The 26,199-nt window shown below is 40.6% G+C and overlaps 1 protein-coding gene across 1 annotated transcript; it reads left to right on the top strand.

Moving 5' to 3' along the window:
* Positions 1–1,297: 1,297 nt before the first annotated feature.
* Positions 1,298–25,750, top strand: PLG (plasminogen). The gene is made up of 19 exons (XM_010086687.1): positions 1,298–1,380; positions 4,618–4,753; positions 6,986–7,092; positions 11,487–11,601; positions 12,450–12,589; positions 13,163–13,283; positions 13,406–13,524; positions 14,396–14,558; positions 15,160–15,290; positions 16,080–16,245; positions 16,993–17,159; positions 18,089–18,237; positions 19,588–19,681; positions 21,222–21,342; positions 22,078–22,152; positions 22,514–22,654; positions 23,499–23,605; positions 24,249–24,394; positions 25,589–25,750. The coding sequence occupies exons 1-19, from the start codon at positions 1,332–1,334 to the stop codon at positions 25,748–25,750; spliced, it is 2,409 nt and encodes an 802-aa protein (XP_010084989.1). The 5' UTR covers positions 1,298–1,331.
* Positions 25,751–26,199: the final 449 nt, after the last annotated feature.

Below are 26,199 nucleotides of genomic sequence, written 5' to 3'. Positions count from 1 at the left end.
GAGTGGTGTTCAAAAGCCTACTTGCTGGTGAAGCCTACCTTGTATTCTGCTTCTTCATTTTGTCCCCCTTTTCCAACGAGTAATTGTTCCTAAAACCCAATAAATCCAATCCCACATATCACTGCACAATATCCAAGCCCTTCTCTCCATCACCATCCAAGTGTTTCCCTGAGCTGAGTCTAGCTCCCATCAGCTCCTCTCTAGGTTTTTCACACTCTGTAGAACAGCAACTAATTTGGTTCCTGTACTAGAATGCCTCTCCTCCTCATTTACACCTGCACGCCTAGCTTTATCCCAAGCCCTCACTACAATGTGATTTTGTTTAAAGTGGGACAACAAGGACTTGGATAGCCTCACTAGTTTTTAGAAGGAACTCATGATTCTATGAACTTTTTGCTTTCAATTGCAGAAGACTGAGCTGCATGACCCAGCAGCAGCCATTCAAGCCTGTTTTCCTCCTCCAGTATTCAGCCTCCTCCAGCCTCTGGTGAGTCACTAGCACATTTGATTCGACAAGTTGTTTTGAAGCAACACCAGTGACCTAACATGCAAGAGAAGCCATGAAACGGTGCTGCAGCACAACTTTCCAAGGCAAAGGCCACTTGGGAAATGCAGAGTGAGCTGATGATGTTGAAATCAGGATAACACATGGATGAGCAAAGTCTGACACCCTCACTGGATGTTTTTTGCATGCAGTGTGAGGTTAAACGCCTGGTAAGGAAGAACACTGAATAGCTTTCTATGGGTCTTAAACCTAACGTCATACACTAAAATGAACTCTAAGTCTTACTCCTAAACAGAAGAAAAACAGAGAAGCCTAGGTCAAGGAAATATAGGAGAAAATGAACTCTTTAATTAAAAAGTAAAATTAAACAGTTTTACAGAGTTAATATTATCTGGATCTGATAATAGTAGTTATTCTGAGACTAAATGCAAGATGGTCCTTGTAAATCAATACATGGCTGAAATTACTATTGGGACTCTAGTGTCAGGAGAATTCAGATTCTGATTGGACATATGATTTCCCATGCTTTCCAGCAACATTATTCCTTTCTATTCTCTATCAAAGAAAGCCCTCACCATTGGAGAACAAAAACATGCCCCACAAAACAAAAAAGTGCCTTCACATTTCCTAGCATCCAGTACGAATGATGGTTTGGTAATCCATCCAATTCAAGGTTGTTTGAATGGCCACACCACGGCAAAGGGGGTCACAGCACGGGAGAATGATTAACTAAACCTACCTGCCTTGTTTGTTTGATGCTGCCTCGCTCTAGTGTGAGTCAATAAAACTTTGTGCACCGACACACACATCTTCCAGCTGGGACAAAATGGGGATCAGCAAAGGTGCCTTTCTCTTTCTTTTCTTGCTCAGCTCAGGTAAGAGTCCTTTGCCTTCTGCTTGCCTATGTAAGATGGGGGCCAAAATCTTGCAAGCTCCATTTGGTGAAGGTAGGTCACCAGATACCTGCATCACTGCCTCCCTGGGTGATGACGGATTTGGGCTTGCTGGCCAGAGAGAGCTGCTGTTGAACAAAGTGAGAGCTGTGGTTTCTGCAGTGTTGTGTTTGTTAGAGACACCAAAAGAGCAACAGCCTGGGTGTCTGCGTGGCTGCTGTTGAACAAAGTGAGAGCTGTGGTTGCTGCAGTGTTGTGTTTGTTAGAGACACCAGAAGAGCAACAGCCTGGGTGTCTGCCTGAGGAACAGGTGGCTCCTTGCAAACATGTCCCATGGGCAGAAATGGGGGCACCTTTGGAAAGCAAAGCCTGTCAAACGCTTGCTACAAGGACATGGCTGTCTCTGGTTTCAGCCTTTTATACTGGGGTTGTTCCTTTCGTCTGTTATTGTCAAGTACTGTTATCCTTATTTTGATTGTTTTAAAATTTGTAAATGTTTTGTGAAAAACAAAATAGCACAATGAAAAGGAAAAAGTGTTCTACACACTGGAGTTTCGGTCTTTCTCATAACCACAATCTTCATTCCGAGTGATAGGGAGGCCAAAATCTGGTCATCGTTAGTTTCTGCAGTAGTTTAGGTGCTGCAAGACTATTTTTGGGAAAGGTAGTACAAAAATAATTTGTAAAACTTAAGAACTGAGTAAGGTTAATTGCATATATCTTTTTGGGCTTAGTGGGTTATAACCCTTACAGAAATTTCAAAAAAAGTATTTTCTGTCCTGAAAACTTTAAAGTTCAATGAACTATGGGATTCAGATGGCACGTCTTCTTTTAGGCTTTCTGTATAACTACACAGCTTGTTGTGATTGCAGTTAAAAATAGTTATGAGTGTGCCAACACATAAAAAAAATAGCCCAATAAAATATACAGGCATTTTATGGGTGTAGTTGGGGAAAAAAAAAAAAAAAAAAAGGTAACAGTTAGAAAAATGTGTGGCTAGATTTTAACATCTAGATACTAGAGTCATACCCCAACATAACAAATTCCAGATATTATCTAATGTTGAGAATATCATCTTAGTTTAAATTCTATTTTTGCAGAACAGCCTCATTCAAATAAAATACATCTCTAAAATAAGGAAGAATTATATATGGGGGAGGAAAACAATAGGATTTGGGCTTTTGTCTGCAGTACTCTGCTTTTGTCTGCAATACTCTGCTTTTGTTTTCAAATCCTTTATTAAATGGCTGTGAACATTTGCATTTCTGAATAAGGCAGTAATACATCCTTGTAACATTGAAAAATTCCAATAGACACAGGAAAAATAGCGGCAAGAAAACTTACTGCATTTTTATTCAGCTAAAACAAACAGAATTAAGAATGGCTGGGAGCTGTACCACAATAGCATTTTTTAACTTGTGTTTCTCGCCCTTGTGGAGGGCATTGCAGCATCCCCATGATGTTGTTTTAACCTAGTTTAATGTTTTCTCTCAAACTTGTTTCTCCTTAATGTCATTTTTGTTTTGAAATAACTAACTAGAGAAATCAGTGATTCCTGTGCCTGTCATGTGAAATTTTGTTGCATCCTTTTTCACTTTATAATCTTGTTTTTTAGCAGCCATCCTTTTCTTTCATGCATACTGTTAAACTGTCAGCCCTGAGGGCCAAACGCTTCCCTAGTCCACACGCAGAAAAACCCTCCAGTAACTTCTCCGGGTTTGCAATGGCATGAGAGGAAGCATAACGTGGCTTTTGTGCCTATTTTATCAGTCCTGTCTTGTAGGTGCAAAACGACCTTAAAGAAAATACTTAATGGCAGGCTGAGCTAGCCCTCAGGTGGAGGAATTTAACCCTCTCAGGAGGCACATGAGCCTGCTTCACACTACAAAAGAGTGTTACTCAGGAAAGGGGGGAGCAGTTGCCTTCCTCAGCTTGAAGGACATTCCATTGAACACCCCTGTAGAGACCCCAGTCACGGGCTGTGGGGCTGTAGTGGGATGAGGCCCCTTTCTGTCCCTCCTGCTGGCAGGGGGCTATGGCCAGGAATGAGAAGGGTCAGAAAAAGATGAAGAAGGAAGAAATGCATCTCTTCAGCGCGGCTGTCGTACATGAGGGGGGAGCTAGAGTCTGGTTCATATGCAGTATGCCTTTTATTCGGCAATTGCATAAAGCAAGGCGTGAGAAGAGGGCACAGAGCAGGACTGAGATGTGTTGCAAAGACCATGGGCTAGCTGTCTCTCTGGGACTGAAATCTCACAGAGCAGGTAACTCCCTGAGCCAAACGCTTGTCAGTAGAGTCATACACTCATCTGATAAAGAGACAGTAAAAATCACAGGACTCGTGCAACTCCATGTCCCTGCAGCTGGAACTCATGCAAGTCATAGTTTTGTGAACTATAGCTAAGCATTCAGAGGTTGCATAGCTGTAACAGAAAAAGAAAACACTAAATGGCAAAGTCCTTTACAAGGGGGATTGTACTTGAACAATTTTTGAGTGTATCCCTAAACATAGCTTTACTTTTTAGCATCCTATGTATTTCACATGCAGCTGTGTCTCAGAGGTTGTCAGGTGAATTTATTTACCCGTTTAGTGTCTTGTGTTCATTTACTGCAATAGAGGGCAACATCTGCTGCCTTGACTATTGAGTAAACTCAATATAGAGTTATCACAAAAATGATAAACTGAACATTAGCACAGTGACAACCTCAGTGACTGGGGATAGCTTGTTTCTTGCAAGAGCATTTGAGAAGAGGCAGCTGTAGGGTGGGTGATAAAACTGAAGCAGATAAAACTGAAGTTGTTACATGTGGGTAATCACTGTTTCACATCCTTCTCAGGTCTCATTTCTGCACTTTCTCCAGAGTATAGGCGACCAATATTTTATTTCTGAAACACCTCAATTTTTTTCGCTCCTTGGGTCATCTTCTCTGTTCCCATCGCTTTCTACCCTAGGTTTGTGTTACTTGTTATGACTTTCAGAATTATACAAAGCACTGTTCAAGCAATTTCTCTGTCCTGCCTTACACTGGGCTTCCAGTGACGCTACCCTTTACCATCCTTGGAAGGCAAGATTTACCCATATTTTGTCACCATTAACCCAGTTACTCCAGCAGTTAAATGATGTTACTCAAGTAGGTGACAAAGAATTCAACATGAAAGTTCGAAATATATCATATCTGCATTCACATCTTTATCCTTTTCTCTCTTTTTCGTTTTAGTGCAAGGAAACATACTAGACAGCTATGTGAGAACAGAGGGAGCTTGGCTGCTCAACCCAAAGAAGCAGATTTATAGGACAAACACTAAAGAAGAATGTGCAGAGCGATGTGAAGCTGAAACTAAATTTCCTTGCAGGTAATTTTCACTGATTCTCATATATATCTTTCATTGCAGATGGTAGAGCAGACTAGTAAGGTAAGAGACTGCCTTATTTATCAGCAGTCTGAGTTTTTGAGGGATTTCTTAGGAGTGTGTGTGTCTGAGGTTTGCTGGGAAAAAAAAATGTAGAGAAACAGAATGCCTGGGACATTCTGGGACAGCAGAAATAGAGAAATTAAGAAAATGGTGTTGAATTTTTATTGGAAAACATTCTGATGCATACTTTGTCACAGTGAAAACCAACTTGACATGGTTTTATCAAGACTCTTGCACTCCTTTTGCAATAAAGAGTCATAATTTCGAGGTCTCATCCAGTCTCTAATATTCTCTGATTCTGTGATTCTGTAATTAATTGCTTTGAAATATAGGACAGCAGTAATGGCATTGCTTATGTTCATTGCATCACCTATTATCTTGCAGATACATCAATTTTTCTGAATTTTACTAGAATTTGGACTTATGTAACTTCTATTTGCTTTGAGAAAGAGACAGCCATCTAAACATTAACAATCCTAACCCCTTCTTCCAGCCAAGCCCTCTCCCTGCAGTGGGAGGCTGTCCTCACACATGAGGCAGGGAGGTTTTCTAATCTTCGTGAGTTCTTGATCTAAGGCTTCTGCAGCACACCTTTTTGAACTCAGCAGGCTGACCGTCTGCAGGGCTGTTTTCAGCACTTGGTTCTCCGTCAGGCTTTTATTCAAGGCAGGGATACCCTGGTGCTGACTTTTTAAATGTGTTTTGTAACTTTGTGTTTCAAATCAAAAGGGAAAATGAGACATATTTTAAAGAGGTGTAACCCTGAAGGATGACAGGGGTTTGCTGACAGAGTGCATGAAGTGCCCCCCGTTCCCTTCCATCCTACTCCCCTCCCTGAAAACCACACAGAGAGGGCAGAGCTGCAGCGGTACTTGTCTCAGGAGGGCAGGGAGGAAAGCAGGGGTCTGTATATTAAATTATATATTTACAGTTTGCGGAGGATTGTTGTTCTCTTTTGAGGCATATTCAGATTATCATTCCTTAGTCTCTGCCTCAGATCTGAGCCTACCACCACCTGACACTGGAATAACATCAGGGTTGTTTTGTCCTTGTCTCCCTGATCAATTATGCAAGAACAGATGCTATCCAGCAGGGAAGGACCTGGGGGAAGAAAGGTAACTGTCAGGCAGAGCTTTAAAACCAAGCCAGCACTGCAGCACCGTCACATCAGTGCTTCAGACCGATGAGTTCAGACCAGTGCCCCAGACTTGTTACCCCGCCTTGGCAGCGTGTTGGACCACGCTCATTTGCTGCATCCCTACTTGTAAATGTAACATCACTGTGAGCTGGACTGGGATCAGGGGGAACAGTCCCCTGTGTAGTTTTGACCCAGGGCAACCGGCACTCCCCAGACAATGCACAGACCCCATTCACAGCAGGGAGTCCGGATGCGATCCCTCCACTTTGGGAAGAGGCTGTGCGAATTTACAAGTACTGGCACACCAGGATCATGCCAGTTGGTTTTGGGGCTACAGAATGGGCTTTGTCAGTACTTACAGTCCTGGTACAGACCTACCCATGCCACGTTGCTGCTGCTCTTTTTTTTTTTTTGTTCAGAAAAGCTAGCTGTAGAAATTACTTTGCCTGTCAGGAGTTTTCCTTAGATGCTATTATAAAGGTTACACCATCTGCTCCAGTTTTGCAGACTTATGGACTAGGTGCTTGCTGAAAAGACAAATGGCTGTGTTTTCCAAAGTGCTTACATTTCTTCATGTACAGTGACTCAGAACAGTTCTCACAAGGTAGTTTAAGGTCCTGGCTTGATGCGTTTTACCTGTTCCTTGGTAACTGCTGAATACTGTAGTGTCTCGCTTCTTGACTGACCACTAATTTTTTTGAAATAAGGTCAAGGTCCCTTGTGCATATATCCTCTTCAGCATGTTCTCTGGAGTCTCTGGCACATTATAAACCTTCTGGTTTATCCCTTGTCATAATTTGTTCTTGTAGCTCCCTTTCAGCCTAAGTTTGGTACGAAAACTTAGGAGTCAAAGTCACCACTGAAAATGGGAGCTGCAATAATCAGTGACTGGTGAAACGTTACTCAATCTTAAATATCGCTGAAGCACAGTGCTTGCTAAAATTATAACTGAGTGCTAGAAAAGGTGTTTAGGGAAATAATGCACACATTGAGCTGTTGTTTCTTACATTGCGCTCTCCTCTTAATTTCAACAGGGCCTTCTTATTCACCAGTAAAGACCAACAGTGTTTAACATTGGCTGAGAACACCAAAACAGCAGTGATATTCAGAAGAACAAATGCAGTTCTTTATGAAAAAAGAAGTATGTCTGTGTCTCTGTCTTTTTTATATTATTTCACTGAGATATGCTTTCCAGCGGGACTCACATAGCCCTATTGTAAATGGAGGCTGAGCCTTCACTGGGTCAGACAAAGTGGATAGGTCAGCCCTTACCCGTTCTTTTTTGCCGCATTGCTTCTATAGTGGTGGTACCAATTTTTTTCATCCCCAGATTAGTGCTCCAGTATCTTTCCTGCTCCCTAAATCCTAAGTTCCCTTGTTGTTCAGGGAATTCAGAAGGTGCTAGGATTAATGGAGGTGCTTAAGGGGGTCCTTTTTCCCCTCTCCTTTTAAACCAGCCAGTAACCTGTGGCTGCATCTTCTGTCTCTGCTGAGGGTGTGGGGAAGAACTACTTGTGCTGGCAATGGTTTCTGACAGAGACCTTTGCCTACTGGAAAACTGGTGGAAACTGCCAAATAATTTAATTTGGATCACTAAAGAAAATTCATAGTTTACTGGGGTGGGGTCAACTATGTTTTACCCCAGTTTTCTTTTAGTTGCACATGTTGTCAGAACTATTAGATTGTTAACTATGCTAAAAAATATGTATTTTTATAGTATTTATATATAGTTATATGATATTTGTACTCTTCAATTAATGAATTTGGTGCAACTTTTATTCTAATCTATATATTTATGATATAATTAATTGATGCGGTGAATTTTCGTGTTCTCCTTTTATAGCTGTTTTATTTCTGGTCAGTTTTGTCATAGATGAGGATTATGGGACTTGAGTGTATTCAATCTCCTAATCTTTCTGAAAATAGGAATTTTGTCTTTAAGAAATGGCAACTATCACATTTTAAAAAAATCTCTTTTAAAAATCTATCACTTTGTGCTGGATCCAGACAAATAATTGGGTTTTAAGACTATTTTTGGATTACATAATCAAGCACTGAGCTCTTGCTACAGGGAAGAAGAAATGTGTTTTATTTTTAATGTAACATAAGTTTCATTGTGTTGTTCTCTGACTTTAGTAATACACAGGGGAGAAAAGATCTCCTTTCTGGTCATTCAGACGTGTAAGATAATGTGATAAACTTTGAACAGAATTACTACTGCTCTGTGTTAAATGACTTTGTGAACATTGCGGTTCAAGATTTGCTGCTTTGTAACTATTTAAAAAACATTAATGCCTTTAAGACTATTCAGAAATTTGGAACTATAGTATCTACCAAGAAGTTGGTCTCCTTGAATGAATAAAGGTGCACGAAGAGGAAAAATGAGCCAGGTTCTCAGCCGCTGCAAATCATGCAGTGGTTTCAGTAGGCCAGTTTCTAACTGAAAGTCAAGAATCACAATAACTAGACTGTAAATACCGGTGACCTCCAGAAGACTTCTTCCTTACTCCTCTATTGACCTGCAAAGACTTGTAGGAGAAGATAATGCTATCTGTATAGCACCTGCAAGAGGATTTTATGTAGCAGACCAGTAGCTTTAGCTGGATTGCAGCTGAGCATGCAAATGAGATTTTGTTCAGAATTGCGGATATAAGGAAAATTATTTTTCACAGGGAGGGTAAGCACCAGACCACATTGCCCAGAGAGGCTGCAGAGCCTTCACCCTTGCAGACATTGACTGGACAGAGCTCTGAGCCACCCCATCCATCTCAGAAACTGGCTGTTCTTTTTACGGAGGTTTGGACCAAAGACCACCGTGGGTCCTTTTCAGCCTGATATTTTCTGAAGCCTACAGCCAGCTGTCTTTTTTTGTGTATATAACTGATAGGTAATTTAATGTTTTGAACATAAGATACTTTAATTATATACAGAAGCTGGTGGGAATTACCCTGGGTTATGATTAAGTAATGCTAAGAAATCTTCTGCAGTTCCTATTGTAGAATGGATCAATTGGCAAGTGACATATTTTGAAGACTGAACAAACAACTTACCTGTAAATAATCCATACTGATTTTGCTTCAGTCATCAGGAACTAGACTGTGGTTCTGGTTTATTTTTGAGACATGCCTTGGGTTTGCTGAGCTTAGAACCTGGATGAGAGTACTGGAGCGTTCCGTGAAGATTTGTTAGGGCAGACTTTTAAGCCTTTTGAGGTCATAGGCATGGATTTTATTTTCTTGAAAAACAGAACCCCGTCAGTAAATGTCTGAAAAACTACTTTTACACAACAGAAGTTTCCAAAAATTCCATATCTACCTATGGAAAACAAAAGATGGACCTAGGTATTGTGAACATGAAAAATGCACCTTTCGTGTATGTGTCAGATGGCTTCTCTGTTGTTCTTTTCTTCATTTGCAGAGGGCCTCAAATAGTTATGTGTCCTTTCTAATCATAATATCAATTTAATCTGTTGTTATTGAACAGAAGGGAAAACGTAGCTTTTACGTAAGCAGATCACATCACTGTCTCCAGGAGCTGCTGCTGTCCTGGTACTTCAAGGAAATTCCTTTCACATGTCCAGATGTTTTTGCAATACTATTGCTGAAATCGATATTATTTTTTTCAGTTGATGCAATTACTTGATGAGATCTAATTGCACTTTATCATTGTGTTCAAAGAAAAGGATGACAATTGGCATAAAAATCATTTATAAAACATATTTTTTCTATGGTATGTGCTACAAAAGAGAAAGTTAACCTTCTCTGGCTTATAGAAAAAGTAATAAGAATTAAAGCTAGCTTTTGGGAATTGTTATTCACATATGTGTTTGTAAATAGTTAACCCAAGGGACATGGGTTGAGTTTGGGGATCAAAGTTATTTGTCATCAGACAGAAAAAAAACCTAAAGGTTATATAAACGGTCAAAAGTTTACGCAAACAAAAAAAGTCAGCACTTGACTGATTTGATGTTAAGCTATTGAGGATTTAATGTTAATTTATTGCAAAATTGTTTGAGGGGTCCAAATGGCTTCCAGCTAAGTTTCTAGCGTAAACTTGCTTTGAAATAAAGATGTGACTAAAGGTACATCTATAAATCCAGATCTAAACTACCTATCAGCCCACAGAAGAGCTGGACCTTATTTAAAATTCAAATATGAGTTCTTCTCACTAGTGACAAGACCGATCTATGTAAAGTGGCATTATTTCTCCAGATCTATGTTAGTCTTCTGCTTGTATGTCAGCTTTGGTATAACTTTGATGCCGAGAAAAGCTGATGCAAAACTGGATCTCCACCAATATCTGATTTGGACACTACTTGAAGACATTGAGACAAGCCAGGTCACAGCCTAAAAGACAGCTTGTTTCATTGCGGCTAGAAAGGAAGAACTGTCTGGTGAAATATGCCCTGTGCATAGAGAAACGTTGAAGGAGTTTCCTGCTTAGTTTTCCAAGCCAGAGGACATGTTGCCTGACAGTGACTGTCCCTAAACTGGAGATAGTGAAGCTCTGAAGGAATGTGCCAAGGTCAGAGTTTCCTCAGCTGTGCCTTGGCAGAGCTGCTCCTCGCAAGCCTGCTCTCCCCTGGCAGTCGCCAGCTCTTTCCTGGGAAAAGTGACTGTTCAGTCTTCCCAGGAAAATCTTAAAGGCTGCAGTGGGGTTATGGTTGCTCCCTCCCCCTGGGAAAAAAAATGACAACATTGAGTTCTCATTTAATTTAATGATTAATAATTTAAAACAATTTGATGTTTTCAAGGCTACCGATACCAACTCTAGGCTTATTCAGCATCAAAATTCCCCTCAATTTATATAAAGACAGGATTTCATTGCTAATTCTTTCACTCCTTCTTTTTCTTTTTTCCTTGAAGGTACTCTGAAGTTCCAAAATCTAAGAGCACAAAAGCATATATAATATGCACCTTCAACCAATTATCCATTTCATCTGGTACCGCAGAGAGTCATTGTTTTAGCATATAATGAATTGAGTAAATCTAATTCGTGACATGGTAAACTTAAATGAAAAAATGTCATCCGCATTTATATGAAATTTAAAAAAAAATGCTTATTTAAACTGGTGAAATGCTATGTGTATGGATCTGTGATTCTGTCCTGTTATCTTCTTCAAATGAATTTATGTGGCTCTCTTCTAAGGTTTTTTTTAATTACTGTGCATAACTACAATAACATCACAGGAAGCAATGAAAAGACTCATAGTGCATATTTAAATGTTAAAAACCCATTTTATTAATTGAACCTACTATAGTATGTCCTCAAAAGATTTGTGTTACACTTATTTCTCTGGAACTCTGTTTTGGAAGTTTTTGTCTTTCACATAAATTTTTCAATGCAAATTAATTCAACTTAGACATTAGATAACTAGTAGGTTTTTACAATGTGAGCTGTTTATTTCTGACAGCATTAGAAAGTAAGAATATGACAAAATGTATTTAAATGTGTTATCATGAAAATGGATTTTGTATATGCTAAAGTCCAATGGATGTGACATGATACTCATTAATTAAAAACATATCATTTCAGTTTATCTTCTAGAATGCAAGGAGGGAAAAGGGGTTGATTACAGAGGAACAGAAGCCAAAACTCAGAAAGGAGTGCCATGCCAGAAGTGGGCTGATAATACCCCCCATAAACCAAAGTAAGGCCTTTTCGTATACGTCTCTATGCTTTTCTGGAATTTTGCTAAGCCATTTATATGTGCAAAATAGTCTTATAAGCAATTTGTTTGGTGTTCAAAGTCTTCTTAAAAAATATTTAATGTTTCTCTACACTTTATCTAGAATAAGATAATTCTTTAATCTGAGTTGTAACTCAGAGACCTGCAATTAGGGTTACATCATCAATAGGGACGTTGTCAGTCTTGGCAGTTGCATTTAAATTTTGTGGTCCTTACATGAGCAAAACACTTGACAGCAAAACACCTGGGTCTGCTGAAATAAGAATTTTCCATCAATCTCACCAGGGCAAGAACTTCTCTTGGCTAAAGGTATAACATGTGGCAGATGAGACAGAGGTACATCATCTTATCAGTGATGTTAACAGGGCAGTATTTCTTGTATTTGATGAAAAACACCCAACTGGGTTTGTTTAGTAACCTCCTGTTGAGATGGCACAGAATTCAAGTTACAGAGAGGTCTCCCATTTCAGCAAATATCTTCTCGTTGCGTGTCCCAGGGAACATGTCCCAGAAGACACATTTCTCTACATGCTAAAAAGTACCTTGGTCGAGCAAAAATTACTGGAAACTGGATATCTGGAGTAAATGTAAGTGTTAGAGACATGCCAGGCCTTAGAGGCACCATATTTCATGAAGCCTATAGCTATGGCACTTCTAACTCCAGCAATGGCACACAGTAGCAATTAGGAGACTTCTAATGAATGACATCTACAAGATGGTCCTCAGATAAAGATTTCATTTTTAGAGTCCTCACCTGAATAATTGGGACATTTTCCTTATTCTCTAATCCCATTTAAATTCTGTTCCAGTTACACACCTGAAAAATATCCCAATGCAGGACTGGAGGAAAACTACTGCAGAAATCCCGATAATGATGAAAAGGGACCCTGGTGTTATACAACAGATCCTGATACCAGATATGATTACTGTAACATCCCAGAGTGTGAAGGTCAGAATACATATACCAATATCTTTCCTTTTTTGGAAGTTGTGTTCAAGAACATGAAATTATTCAGATACTTTTATTTCTGATCGAGTATTTCTTCTGAACTTGAGGTTAGTTCAACTTGAAACTTCCCAAAGACATTTTCAACACCAACAAGAGAGATATCAGAAGTCTTCTCTTCTTTTTCTTTTTGAAAAGTCTATTTTTTCCCTTAGATAAAAAAATGGTATACTCACATGTCATAATCCTAGAAGTGAACCAAATGACAGTTGCTAGTGCAAAAGCCAATAAAATGTGACAGCAGCAAGGCACTGATTTTCAGTTATAGCTTAGTAGTTTTACTTTACCGCTTTTAAAAATGATAGTCTATAATGTTGGGGTTTTTTTTAAAATGGAATACTGTACATGTCGTCTACAAGTTGAAGTCACCTTACCAAGAAAAATAAGATTTTACTTTGCCAAAAAAGACTGTCCTTCAGCCTTGTGCTCTGATCAGCTTCATGTGAGATGAGTGTTTATGGACCAGTTCCTCAGGGACTTTGTCTGTCTTGTCCTCCTTCTTCCTTGTTCCTACAGTAGAGTGCATGCACTGCAGTGGAGAAAACTACCACGGAGTAGTTGCGACAACAGTATCTGGGATTGAGTGTCAGCGCTGGGACTCCCAGCAACCTCACTCTCATGGATACCTCCCAGAAAAGTGAGTCAGCCTCTGTGATGGGTTGTTCATCATCAGGGGTGGGCTGAAGACCAACCTGCCCTAGACAGCATAATTGTTACAGCCATTAGTGATGTTTTTTAAGAATTATTGTTCCTGTTCAGTTTTCCGGAGAAGGACCTGAAGATGAATTATTGCCGTAATCCCGACGGTGAACCTCGGCCCTGGTGTTTCACAACAAGCCCAACCAAACGCTGGGAATTTTGCGACATTCCTCGTTGCAGTGAGTCTGTCTTCTAGACCTCTAGACACAAAGGCAACTAGACAGCTTCCATTCAGGGTGATGCAAGGAGCTAGAACAAATAGAAGAGTCACCAAAAACAAAAGAAAGAATAAAAGGCTGCAGACTTTTATCTCAAAGAAAAAAAAATAACCTTGAAATGAACCTCTGATAGCTCTTTTGAGGATAGACATTTCTGTCACAGTCATTTCTAATGGTTTCGCCTGGAGCACATCTCCTTTCCTTGATGTGTTTTTCCATGTCCAGGCATTTCAGTGGTTCTGATGTTTCTTCTAATGTTCTTCTTTTGCTATCAAACAGTTTCACTCTTCCTGAAAATCTTTTGGCTTTTGTTTTGCTCTTCTAAATCAATTCTCCACCTTTTCAATTTCCTTTTCCTCTGAAGGCAGGTAATGTAACACTTCTCCCTGGGCCTTTCACCAGACGTCACCCTTGCTGTGTTTAACCCTCACCAGTTAGAGTACATATCATATCTGCCCCTATACCTGTACCTATCACTGATGGGCATTCCACTTTCACCCCAGTTTTCTTCACAGTATTACCACTTGCTCACTTTCCAGATTTGTTCTGATGGGGATGCTAGCGCTTGGTTGTGTTGTATCCTGGCTGCTGTAAAGGGGCAGATAGGGATGTCCTTCTGATAGTCTGATGCTTGTGATGATGTTAGCATGGAAGAAAAAGTTAAGATATATCTTTACCCTTTGGACTTGCCGAACATTTTGGTGTTTAAACCTTACCTGCAAAGCAAGCTAAAAAGTTCATTTAATTATAAAGCTCAAAGTGGTTTTGCTTTTGGTTTATTTTAATATGTCTAGAGTGCACTTCTAATTTTCAGTTCCTTTTTCTGCAATAGCAACACCTCCACCAGTTCCTGCACCAGGGCGTCAGTGTCTGTCAGGAAGAGGAGAAGACTACCGAGGCACGGTGTCTGTTACTGAATCGGGAAATACCTGTCAGCACTGGAGTTCTCAGTCTCCTCACAGACATGCTCGCACTCCTGAAAACTATCCCTGCAAGTAAGTGAAGCCTTTCCATTATTCAGTGTCCATGAGTAGTGCCAAAGCACAGAATTACTTCATTTTTCTTCAACTGTATTGCAAAGTACTTCAGTTACACCAGCATTCATCACCTGCTGGATTCCACCTTTTCAACTTTTTTGCACATTTCTTTTTATTCACTTCTTTGTTCTTGGATACTAGTGTCTCCTGTTCTGACTTTCAAGCCCTGCTTGATTGACTTTTTCCCTCTTCAGTTCATCCTTTTACTATATTGTCGCTCAGGTGAAGCAATGTGGAGTAAGAAAGTTACAATTATGATATTTGCTTGGGGCTGGATTTTTTCACCCCATGTTTCTGCTGTGCTGCTCTTGGTCTCAAAGTACTACATGAAATACAATCTCTTAGTTCATCCATCAATCTAGCAGGTGTCTTGTTTAACATATCCAAAACACCAGTGCATCACCATCATTCGTCTAGTAAATGGCATCATTAAATGACAGCAGAGTTACCCACCAGTAAATACACCAGTAAATTAGGCAGCAAGGTACATTCCCCCGGTGTTCATAACCTTTACTGGGTTTGCATGAGCGGCTTTGCTTAGCCAAGCTTTCCATTTCAGGAACCTGGAGGAAAACTACTGTAGAAATCCCGATGGTGAGAAGATGCCATGGTGTTACACCACCAACAGAACCGCCCGGTGGGAATATTGCACCATCCCCTCCTGTGATGGGACAGAGCCAGAGGCCCCTGGTAAGAACAACAGAAGACATCTGGAAGTGTAGGGTCACGGTGGTTTATTTGGAAAAATCTTTGGTGACTCTGCTCAGTTGTATTATTGCTGTCACTCTGACTGTTGCTATGTATCAGGTGAACTCCTGAGCCTGGTGTGGAGCCCAGGCTGGTATGTTCAGTCTGGTGGATAAGTGCAAAAGGTTTTAAGTCACCCACTGACCAAGGTAAGGAAAAATTGCAGTAACAGAGGTCTTTTCCTTTTTTTTTTTTTTTTTTTTTTTTTTTGCCAAGTGGTGGTTCCCTCCACCTCTAAATTTTTAAATGCTCCATGGAAAAGTTAGTTAGCTTTGCACGCCAGCTCCTGAAAAGCTGAATCCAAAGCAAAAGCTAGGATAATCTAAGAGCACTGAACCAAGACTCCATAAAAAGCAATCAAAAGAAAATTATCCTCACACAAGGCAGGCTTGTTCCACACACGCATCTGTGGCAAAGCCACAGACATTCCCCGATCCTGGGGAAGTTTTGATCCATATGTGAACTATTTGGATCATTAGTGGAAATAAACACCCATGCATGACAGTAAAATTCATGTACATGTGTTTTTAATCTAGTGCATCATGAAACTTTTACAAACATTTTTGGAAATCTTTCTTTTGTTCTACAGTCTGAGAAGGATTCTCTTACAGAGAGCGTGCTGTGGCAGTCAGTGAAATACTCCGGCTTGCTGTTTTCTGTTGGCTTTCTATGCTCATGTATAAATATCAAAGTATTAAGATGCAAGGGACTGGTTTCTGTTATTCACTACAGCTGTTGATGTGCCTGAGCAGGCTCAAATTACTGAGGAGTGCTACCAAGGCAATGGTGTGACTTACCGTGGCACAGCTTCTTTCACTCTCACGGGAAAGAAATGTCAAGCCTGGAGCTCAATGTCACCGCACCGACACAATAAAACGGCAGACCAGTTCCCAAATGCGTATGTGTATTTCCCATTTCCGTGTTTCACTGGACAATGACCATTCATGAATTTGTTTTGATTTGCATCATCTTTACACAAGATTTATTTTAAAGCTGGGGAAGGAGTGTACTTGACAAAAATAATCCCTTCCTTTTTTTCTCTTTTTAATGTGGAAATATTTTCTGTTAAATCAATCTTGAAACAAACCACAGGTGTCACTATTATGCTTTAGACTAATGAAGTGTGTGTTTCTACATTGTTTCTAAAGGAATTAAGAGTTTCATAAATTTTCCCTTATACTGAAATGAACTGTTTCTATACATGACCTTATTCATGAGTTTAAGTCTTTGCTTCCTAGTCTGCAGTTCATTAGAGCTTTGAGGAAGGGTTGGGTTATTTTCTTATTCCTAATATTTACTATTTATTTATTTCAAAATGCAAGAAACTATTTCTTCGTGAAAGCTATTAATGTATTTGAAAAAGTAAAAATAATTTTATCTTTAATATACACATGTGCATTTACTTATCTGGATTTGTAAATGGTATTCTACTATAAACATTAATCAGTGAACAAGTATTTGGTGTATTTAAATATTCTGCATATGCTTCTTGATTTCTTTATGCTGGGAAAAGTATTTCTGTCGTACGCTGCACATGATAAATGATATATACTAACTCTGTAGCAGACCTGCTTTCTAAAATGTTCTTTCAAGTTCTCCTCAGAGCAGTGGCATGGATGGGAATACAATATGCTTACATTTGTAGGGATCTGAGGCAGAATTACTGCAGAAACCCAGATGCTGACAGCCGCCCATGGTGCTACACCACCGACCCCAGTGTGAGATGGGAGTATTGCAACCTGAAGAGGTGTGATAACCCTGTACAAGTGACTTTACCAAAACCTCCTCAGACAACACTGGAACCAAATCCTGGTGAGAATATCTTCTGCTTCCCCCGGAAATGCTCATAATCAGCAAGCTGCTTTTTGTGGAAACATCATCAAGAATTTAATGAGGATGAAATATAGGGAACTCGAGATAATTACAGAATTTAATATATTATTATATCCGCTCTCTTCACTTTCTGAACTTTCTTGTAGAATTGTATAGCAGGGTTTCTGTATTTGTTTTAAGATTAATATCACATCTTTTATCTGCTGCATCTGGCAGTATTGGAAACATAAGGAAACAGATGGCTAGTAGTCTCCACACTACTGTGGGAGGGCTAGTAGCAATGACAGCAAATATAGAGGTGATGGCATTTTGCTGGCAAGTGTTCCAAAAAGGTCTTTTCCTGTGCCATGCATTCACATTTCCAGGGTTGCATTTCCCACCAGAGGACAGCTGGCTTTTTTGTTCAGTTCAGATGTAACTTTGTTAGGCAGTAGATGGTTAGAGTGCTGAAGCTTTCATATATATATATATTTTTTTTTATTTTTTTTTTTTGCTATGACATGTTCTTCTGGGTAGAAGGATAATAATTTTAGTTGAACATGTATTACTGCTTTTTACCTGCTGTAAAATGTGGCAGTGGACAAATATCAGTGTTTGCAAGTCTTTGTGAGTGCATGGTCTTTGTGGTCATGTCTTCTGGAGTCATAACGGGTCAACTGAATCTAAGCTTCTTTGATTTATGACTTTCATGATCATGAAGAAAATGTTTAAAATGCAAGGAAATTAAAATATGCTCGTTAGCCATCATTGACACAACATTATCCTTCTTTCCTTGTATACATATTATGTAGGACACGTATGTCCTAGTAGTATTTCCTCAAATGTATTTCTGCTTCACCACCATCAAGTACGGACGTGGCCCAATAGCCCACAGCTACCAGTAATTTACTTTTCCTCTTTCTTCACAGACTGCATTAATGGTAATGGTAGAGATTATCGTGGCTCAGTAGCAAAAACTGCAAGGGGCAGGACCTGTCAGGAGTGGAGTTCTCAGAGACCTCATAGCCACGACTACTTCACTCCCGTGACTCATCCAGAAGCAGGCCTGGATAAAAATGTAAGCAGCTGCTCATTTAATACTTGCTGTCATTGAGCTTTGCCCATCTTCTTCATGGCCCCTCAGCAAGCATTTGATGCCAGGTCTTTGTAGATTGATTTATTTTCCACAGTTCAATACAAGAACCCGACCACGCTGATTCTTGTTGACATGAGCAAGTCTGCACTTCTGTGGGACACACAGGTGCCCAGCAGCTCCTCTGAATGCTTCTGCAGCACAGCCAAGGGGCTTCAGATGGTCATTTGCTTCTCCTCACTGATGAGGACTAACTGGAGTTGGTCTGTGGGCAGCATCTCTGCCTCATCTGCCAGAAAGAGCAACTAGGGTCATGGGTTTTGGTAGCAACGGTGATGGGTGAGATGATGGCGAGGGATGCAATGTTCAGTGAGAGTTCTTTGAGACATATAGCTGATGGATTGCAGCCCCATCCACTACTAATTCCCCCCAGCCCCCGAGCTTCTGCTGCTGCCCATCATACAAGGATATACCTGCATCTGACCCATCCTGTAAGTCATTCTCACCTCTAACCTTCATCTTCCTAGTCCTAACACACATACTCATCACTAGTTCTCTCGACTTGTAACATCCCATTACAGTATTTGTCTGGTTTGTGACAAGCTCTGTATGTGATACAAAGAGCTTGTTTAGTGTTGCCAGCTTGAACTATTTTTTCTCAGGGTATATGATTTTAAGAGCTTGCTTTAGCCAATTCTCTGATGGCATCACATACCCTGCATTGAATTCCAGCTCAGATTGAGGACACTCCCTCCAAAAACCTGCCTGCCATAACTTTTTGGTTCTTGGATTTGGCAGGGACTCTTGGGGAAGGGAAGCAAATATTTTCTTCTTTTTCCCTAAGACATGGCATGTGCTTCAGAGTAGGTAAAGGAACTAGAAAAATATCTGGTAGCATGCAGTTGTGTGAGGTGTCCGTGCTGAGCAGAGATTGCTCAGTATGACCAGCAAGACCTAGAGAGTGATCCAGCTAACCAGGCAGCCCACATCAGGGCGAACACTGCACCCTTGTCCCCGGGAGTCATAGCTGTGCAAGAGCAGCTTACACAACACCCCCTTGCCCCAGAGCCCTGCAACTAAAGTGGGTGTGAAAAGCACTAGTGAACCTTACTGGCTGAAGACAGTTTAAGAGTTTCATTTTTATTATCTTTTTCTAAACTCACAGAGCAAATAGAAAAATTAAACAAATTTTGACAAAAGGAATTGGAAATCACTTGTCAGTAAGGAAGTAAAAAAAAATATTTCCGAAGTTTAATTTGATTTTATTTTGAAACATGCATTGGTAGGCTTTTTTGTCCCCTGGTTAATAGCTGGGGTCTTTGTTCTTTGTTTCAGTATTGCAGGAATCCTGATGGAGATGTGAATGGACCTTGGTGCTACACGACAGACCCAAGAAAAGCCTGGGAGTACTGTGACATTCCCAAGTGCCGTAATTATTCCTTTAAAGACTAGTGTCTCCCTTTCCTGTAACTTTTTGTGACAACTGGAGGACATTCAGTGATTAATCTGAAAGACTGATCTAAGACACTGCAATAGCTTTAGTTTGAAAATTAAGGCTGTGGGGAAGTGATGCTCAAAATCTGTGTCTGAAGTCTTAAGAATGGTGCTTATTCCTTGGAAGCCCCAAATCCAGCACAAGATGTGCCTGGAGCCCACTGAAGCTCAGGGGGGTTTTGCCATGTGTTTCAAAACAGGGCTGCTGCTGCAGAAATTTCCCCTGCTCCTGCTTGGCCACCTGGTGTAACTGTGTGTGTGGCCAGGCTGAACAAGGGATGTTCTTATCCTGGCAAAATTTTTGCACCCCCTGCTCATGTGGCTCTAGTTCTGTCCTGGTTGTAAAACAGATTTTCCCTCCTCTGCTATTGTACTGTATCAAATGTCTGGAAAGTGCATCTGGCCCTAAATATTTAACCAAATTCTTTTGTCTTTGTCGCTAGTAAGCAAGCCGTTCAGTACTCTGAATGAGGTGGTGCAATAAAGTGTACAAAAAAAAAGCTTTACAACATATTGGTTTCAAGTCCTTTCATGTCCATCAACAACAAAAGCTACGCCAGGGAGAGAAGTGGTTCCCACTCAAAAGAAGGGTGGCTTTCTTGCTGCTTTATCCTCTCAGCTGTGAGCAGCAGAAAACATGCTCTGATCAAAACCCCAAAATGGAGCAAACAAGAAAAAGAAATATGTCCTATAACATATGCATACTGCAACTGTAAAAATACTACTGCTTTGAAAGTGTTGGGCTGGAACTCTTAGGGGAAAAAAAATGGCATTTTCACATAGTTATTGTATTCATTTTGAATAACCAACTTCTTTTTAAAATTAATATTTTTTTTTGTTCAGTTGTTCAGCTAAAGAACAGAGAAAACATGGCTTTTGCCTTTAAATTCATTAGTTAGTTCCTTTTGCTGACAACAAATTCTAAGTTCTGTGTTGGTAATAGTCAGTTTCCCATGGCTAATGAAGAACTACCCTTGTTTAATAACTCAGAGACATCTGAAGTACAAAAAGATCCTGAGATAAGATCTGGACAAAATTTTCTTCCATAGAGACAGTGAATCTCACGTGCTGTACCACCAAGTTTATTTTTAAAACAGCTGCCAATGCAGCTTTTGCATTGCTGACATCTCTAGGAGTACATTTAAAGATGTCGGGAGAATTTATTTTTTCTTTCTCTCTGTTTCCATCTGTTTCCCCTTGTGTTTTTTTCTGTCTGACTGTAGACCTATTCATGTGTAATTTGCTGACCACTGAGAAGTGTATGTGAAAAAAAGTTGCCAGATATTTTTAAGTGCTCCAGATGAAGGCAACCTGACACAATGTAGGTGGTGCATTGTATATAAGTGCCTGCAGAGAATCAAAAGCTGAAGTTATAAATGTAACAGTCTAGTAACCTTCTAGTCTTCTGAGTGCATAGTGAATGCATAGCAAATGTGCTAAAGTTCCTTATTGTGAACTTTTTTCTTATTCTGTAGCTCCTGCTCAGTACGAGTGTGGAAAATCCAAATTCAGACCAAAGCTGTGTGCTCAAAGGATTGTTGCTGGGTGTATTTCACATCCACACTCCTGGCCCTGGCAAATCAGTCTCCGGACAAGGTATGGCCATTAGACTTCACATTCAAGGAACCTCTGCCTCTCACAGGATGCTACAGTATGTGGCTGCAGCATTCTAAACTTGATTTTAATGTCAAAATAGCTCAAGGCTATACATTATGTGTGCTAGTCTTAAAGAAGGCCATTTAGATAACCAAGAATGCTCTGTTTTGTGATAAATACCTGTAGAATCAATACAGACACTGAATTAAAAACCCCTTTCACTAAAAACCAGAATGAATTTAAATCTATCACTGTGCCCTTCGGTAGAATCAGCATCCTATGAGTAGAACAAACAGTTTGAGGTACGGCTAGTAGAGATCTTGACTGGTCCTTCCATGTGAGCATCTGATCCTACTGGCAAAGTTATTAGCAAAAGTAGGAATCAAGGGCACTTGCAGAGTTTTCTGACTATGATCAGAGCTCGATAAAAGCCAGAATCTCCAAACACGTATATATCACTGCACATAAGGTTTTCCAGTAGCAGAAATACCGGTTAGGAAGAAAGATTTAGATGTTTTCATACATGGCATTATCAAAATGTCCACACAACACCACTGTCATTGTACGAAATATTGCTTGGGGAAAGTAAAATATTTGATTCTTAATGCAAATGCAGAATAAGGTCTTCAGTTTGTAAAGGTATACATGTTAGAAAAATTACCTGACAAACCACAGTAGAATTGACTTCCCTGCCTTAAACCAATGCCCTTTTCATGCCTTTCTGCTCTATTCCAGTTTTGGCCTTCATTTCTGTGGGGGAACTCTGATAGACCCACAGTGGGTTCTCACTGCCGCTCACTGCTTAGAGAAGTAAGTATCTGCTATAGTGTCCACGAGTGTTTTTTACACTAGACAGGCAGTCAGAGGAGAAACAAAATGGTCCCAATACCCAATCTGAGCCATCTCTCAACTCAGCTTGCAAATGGTTGAGAAGTGAGCCAAGTCTCTTCACCATTCATTAGATTCAGTTTTGTCTGAAGAAACAAAGAGTGACAGTGATAACTTTTACCAGCTTGATTGCCTGTGCCATAATAAGGGATTAAGAAATTAAGTTTATGCCAAAGCTGGCTTTATTTTTCTGGCTTTGACAGAAAAAGGTGCTCAATAAAATCATCAGTGGTCTATGTCCTGGGTGTGTGTTCATCAGCTCGTGTGCAACCATTTCCAACAGGTCCTCACGGCCATCTGCATACAAAGTATACCTTGGGTTACACAGAGAAAGAGCATTAGAGGCATCAGTGCAAAAACGAGATGTTGAGAGGCTGTTCAAGGAACCACACAGGGCGGACATTGCTCTGCTAAAACTGAGCAGGTATGCTTTCACCACAAGTGTTCCAACGTTCTGACAGGACAAGTTTGGTTTGTCTGTATTTTAATGAAATAGTGGTTGCTGGTGTTGCAGAAATGTGTGTTTCTATACACGCTCCGGTCAACCAGTCATCTGAGACCCTCTTTTTCTTCCCCTTCTGCAGAAGATTCAGTGAAAACCAAGGTGATTCAGCTGCAGGGCTTCAGAAGAGGAAAGGACTGCTTTGGGAGGGGAGGAGGGCTAGGGACAGTGACCCAGGCTGGCTCTGCACTGGGTGACAGCTGCTGGGAGGGGAGGCAGTGGCAGCAGAGTAGGAGGAGGTAATGCCCAGAGAAGTTTTCACTCTGTGTTTCTGCCTACATGCCTCCACATTGATAAGGTAATGAGGATTAAAAGCAATATTAGCACGATGTCACCCCATACGTTTTCCATGCTGCGGTGGGGAGATTTCTTCTTCCAGCAGGTCTGTCCAGTGCGCAGGCAAACAGTGTGCATTTTTGATGCAATACCCAGTGTGGCCCTTCTTGCATCGGTTTCCGTTCATCTCAAACTCTCCCTAAGGCACTGTGCAATCAGAAGGAATATGTCCATACAGCTGCAAAGCAAATGGGAACGTATAGTGCTTGTGCTTTGATTTCCATGGCTGCAATGCAGGTCCAAGGCAGATGCAGGGCCAGCACAATTAATGTGCCTTCTTCATTGACCCTAGTCTTAGCTGCACCCAAAGGCAAGTCAGACTGACTTGGGGTCTGACTGTATACAAAATCTTTTTAGAAACCTGAAGGTGGTATTAAGGACACAGGTGCCATGATTGTTCCTCCATGAGCTTTTCATCTGTTTCTTTCAGCCCAGCAATCATCAATAACCATGTAATCCCAGTTTGTTTGCCAAAAGAAAATTCTGTGTTAGGAGGAAGAGAGGAGTGCTATGTGACGGGCTGGGGAGATACAAAAGGTGAGACAGTGTTAACTTGTCTGAAACCTCTGGGTTCGGAGATTGGTATATTACACTTGCACCCAAAGTGTATGTTCTCTGTGCCAAAACCACCCACACAAGCTTGCATGCATACCTATTTCATCAAAATTCATCAGATACTGTCATTCTTTCCACTGTCTCTCTGATTTAGATTCTCAGAGCCATGTAAACAGAAACCTCCTAAACCAATGCTAAAAGAGGAGAACCAGACCTAACTCTTATATCTCAGTCCACTCTGCTTTTCTCCAGAGTGGGCTTTTATGCAGTCAGTAGGAAAGTTTTTCTAGATTTAGGATATTTCTTAATCACATGAAGGTGAGTTTGCTCATTCTTTTGAATCGTGGAATCATAGAATGGTTAGGGTTGGAAAGGAGCAGGGAAAGCAGGAAAATCAATCAGCACAGTGTGGATTTGGATGGGTGGTAGAGGGTGATAAGTATCATGATACTGACAATGGTTGCTGATTTTGGTATCACTTCATATTATGCCTGGAAAGTATATGCATAGTGTGTAAACACTATGTTTATTTTACTGCTTATCCATACCTCGATTTTTGTTTTCTGAAGATGATTATTTATTTTTGTCATTTATTGTGTTTTGGTTTTGGTTTTTATTCACAAAGGAACTGGTGGTGATGGCTACTTAAAGGAAACTGGTTTTCCTGTAATTGAGAATAAAATATGCAACCGCCCTGAGTTTTTGAATGGTAGAGTCAAAAAACACGAGCTCTGTGCTGGGAATATTCATGGTGGCACAGATAGCTGCCAGGTAAGAAAGTCTGTGAACATCAGAGTTCGTTGTGAGTACATTCAAATCAAATAGTGCTTTGCTTTCTGGGCTTTAGAGGCTCAGAATTAGCCTTGGAATTTTGTTACACCACGTGGCATACAAGCTGAAAAATGCACATCAGTTCTGCTCTTCTCTTCCTCCCTTGTCTGCTGCTAGGAAGTGGGGCAGGTAGTTTTTCAGATAAGCCTGAACTACAGAGCACATGGTAACACACAGCTACCTGAGCCAGGTGTATGGAAGCCAGCTTAGAATGACTAATGGTCTGATTTTTTTTTTCCCTAGACCACTTTGCTTGCCTTGGCTAGACTAGCTCCAGTGTCCGAGGTAGCTCAGTTAACAACCTGAGACATCTCAGTTAGCAGTCGAGGAACAATGCAGTGGTGTCTGCCATGCAGGCTTACCAAGAACCAAAGAAACTATTGATTTCGAAGTCTCAGTGCCAGTGCCTGTGAAAATGACACCGGGTGAGGCAAAATGCATGCTGGACTTCCCTTTTGCTGAAAAAGAAAAATATGTTTGGCAATAACTCATCTCACATGGCATGAAGGCTTTCTCCAGAAGTTTAGGTTTTGAAATTGAGTTCTTCAGTTTCTTTAAATACAGGAAAAGGCTTAGAAAACCTTAACATACTGAATCAAGACAGAAACTTTAATCCCTGAAAAGCCCGAGATGACTTTGCAAAGAAGTGTGAAAACAGCAGACTGCCCTCCCCAGCCGGCAGGTCCACGCCATGGCCAACAGGGCACAGCTACTGTGACGGGCAAGCAGGCCCTTGAGGGTGTGCACTCATATCTTAAGACACATGGCTTGAATGCATGCATTCACTTGGGTTTGGATCATCTAGCAGCAGCAGGATGCCATAAAGACCTCAGAGAAGAGACTGAGGGAGGAAGCGCAGTTTAAGTTGCTAAGGGCAATCGAATTCCTTCTCTGTCCAAATACCCTTACTTTGAAAATAAATGTAATACTTGGATGAGGGGAAGAGATGGCTTTTTAACAGTGCTCAACAACATGCATAGAGAACTCTTCTCCAGTTAGAGCTCCAGTGTTTTCTTACAAAAAGTGTGGACCTCACAGGTGAGAGGAACTTCTGTTTCTGTGCCTCCTGTGAGAAGGCCACTCGTGCATGTGGGGCTGTCCGTGAGGGAATAATCCTGGTTTTTCTCTGTTTAGGGGGACAGTGGAGGACCTCTAGTTTGTCTGGACCAAGATAAATTTGTCCAACATGGAGTCACATCTTGGGGCCTTGGCTGTGCCCAACCCATGAAACCTGGTGTGTACGTTCGAGTTTCCAATTATATTCCTTGGATTAAGAGTATAATGGAAAACAACTGATCCTGGGTATGGACTGCCCTCTCCTGGAAAGCAGGATTGTATGCACAATAGAAATACAGGATTCCAAGTGCAATATTGAAGCTACGATCATTCATAAGGAAGTAAAATAAATATGATCATCCATTTTAAATTCCTATAAATTAACAGTTATTGCAAGAAACCCAACTGACGGTGTGTTACCCTCTTTCTGTATGTTTTATGGTTTGCTATGTTACACTTACCCACCTCTGAAATATGTCTCAAAAATCCCAACCTCACCTGTAACTGGACATCTGCATTTCAATCTATATTAGGCTCTACAATGACTTTTTCTTCAGAGGTTGAAGATGTTGTGCTTCCAACACACTCTCCAAGGGAGAATGCTTCTCATTTTCAATGAGTTCTCTGAGCATCTTACCAATTTAATGATACAAACCAAAGAAGAATCTCACTGTACATGTCTTATAAGC

The sequence above is a fragment of the Pterocles gutturalis genome, unplaced genomic scaffold (assembly GCF_000699245.1).
Source record: "Pterocles gutturalis isolate BGI_N339 unplaced genomic scaffold, ASM69924v1 scaffold14096, whole genome shotgun sequence".
Lineage (NCBI taxonomy): Eukaryota > Metazoa > Chordata > Aves > Pterocliformes > Pteroclidae > Pterocles > Pterocles gutturalis.
Note: the sequence above shows the minus strand (reverse complement) of the source record. Positions and strands in the feature narration are given on the sequence as shown.